At 32.6% G+C, this 1,611-nt stretch overlaps 1 protein-coding gene across 1 annotated transcript; it reads right to left on the minus strand.

Moving 5' to 3' along the window:
• Positions 1-593: 593 nt before the first annotated feature.
• On the minus strand, positions 594-1,223 carry LOC110804082 (uncharacterized). Its single transcript, XM_022009645.1, has one exon. It carries the CDS (start codon positions 1,221-1,223, stop codon positions 594-596), a length of 630 nt encoding a protein of 209 aa, XP_021865337.1.
• Positions 1,224-1,611: the final 388 nt, after the last annotated feature.

Raw genomic sequence — 1,611 nt, forward strand, 5'->3', positions numbered from 1 at the left:
TTCATAAATACTCGCACCATTTGTTACTTTCACGCATGTCAATGTACAGTTTAGATTGTCAATATCTTAAATTTCCTTTAAGCAAAAATTATAAAAAGTTGATATTTTGAAAATACGTATTGAGACGAATCTAACAAGATACCACATGACTATGTTTTATTTGACATATAAATCACCAACAATAGTCAAAGTAGAATATGTGAATAGTGTAAAAATATCAAACGTTATAAGTATTTATGAACAGAGGAAAAATTACTTAGTAATGTAGTATTATGTATAATAAGTATAACACATCCACCCAAAACTCGCCCCAAATTCAAACTAGCTCTAAGAATGAACCGGTACTACCATTAAAAAAAATAAGTTATCCAGTTTCCAATAAAAGTAAACCATGCAATATATTGTCATATTACTTTCATGGTACGTAGCTATTACTCCGTATATCATTATAATTACTTAAGCTAATGCTACTACTTAATTAATATTACAACAATGTTACGTACGTACGTCCGATCCAGTGAAGGAAAATAAAACAAAAAAGACGTAAACTAATTTTTAATTAATTATCTTAATTAATGAAATTAGCTCACAGTTCACAGATGAAGAGTAGTATCAACATCTGAAACATGGATATCCTCGAATTTATAAACACTCGATACACAAGAAGAAGTCCTACTAACACTCATCGTCGACATCGGTGCTTCGATCTTTGCTCGTCGAATATGCTCAGCCGCCGCCGCTGCCGCAGCAACCGCCGTCGTACTAGTAGTACTACTAGCATTGTTGTACGTGGACATGGTCGAAGAGGGCCAAAGAGACAGGGATATCTCATTTAGATTATTATTACTACTACGGTAATTATGATTATTATTATTATTATGAGATAACAACAATGACGACAACGAAGACGACGATAATGATGATGATGACGAAGAATAGGAAGATGGCTTACGACCGGTATAATAATAATTAGGTGGTAGAAAAATCTGAAGCTCATCATCATTATCATCATTATCAACATCAACAACATCACCATCATTATTAGAAATAGGAGTTCCATAATTATTAGGAGTATTAATTAGGTTATTATCAGAAAATATGGTAAGAAGCTCTTTTTTCTCTCTCATTTCTTTCACTCTTTGAAGCTCCTTGAACCTCTCTTGCAAAAGAGCAATTGAGGATTGAATCACACCATGCCCAGCTTGATTCTGCGTACTCATCATTTTTTACCGGAACTGAATAAATAATAAATAATACAGAAAGAACAAAAGGAGATAGATGGATAGAATTTGGAGTTTGTTGTCAAGGAGAGTGAGGATAACGAATACAGGAAGAACAAAATGAGACGGAGAGAATTTGGAGTTCGTTGTCAAGGAGAATGAGGAGAGGGGTATATATAGTAGTAACCGTACCAAGAATATAATGATAGTAGTAATAATAATAGTATAAGTGTAAATTGTACGATTTTGGGATTTTAAAAAATAAATTGAAAATAAATTTTGTAGGTTTTCAAAAATCATTCTGAAAATTGATTTGATGTGGGTTTTTATGAAAAGAAGAGAAATAAAAGGGAGGGAGAATCGGGGGATAAGTAAGAAAAAGCCAAGAAGA

The sequence above is a fragment of the Spinacia oleracea genome, chromosome 5 (genome assembly GCF_020520425.1).
Source record: "Spinacia oleracea cultivar Varoflay chromosome 5, BTI_SOV_V1, whole genome shotgun sequence".
Lineage (NCBI taxonomy): Eukaryota > Viridiplantae > Streptophyta > Magnoliopsida > Caryophyllales > Amaranthaceae > Spinacia > Spinacia oleracea.

Coding starts and splice junctions, on each gene's coding strand:
- LOC110804082 (XM_022009645.1), bottom strand. CDS start 1,223: ATGATGAGTACGCAGAATCAAGCTGGGCATGGTGTGATTCAATCCTCA.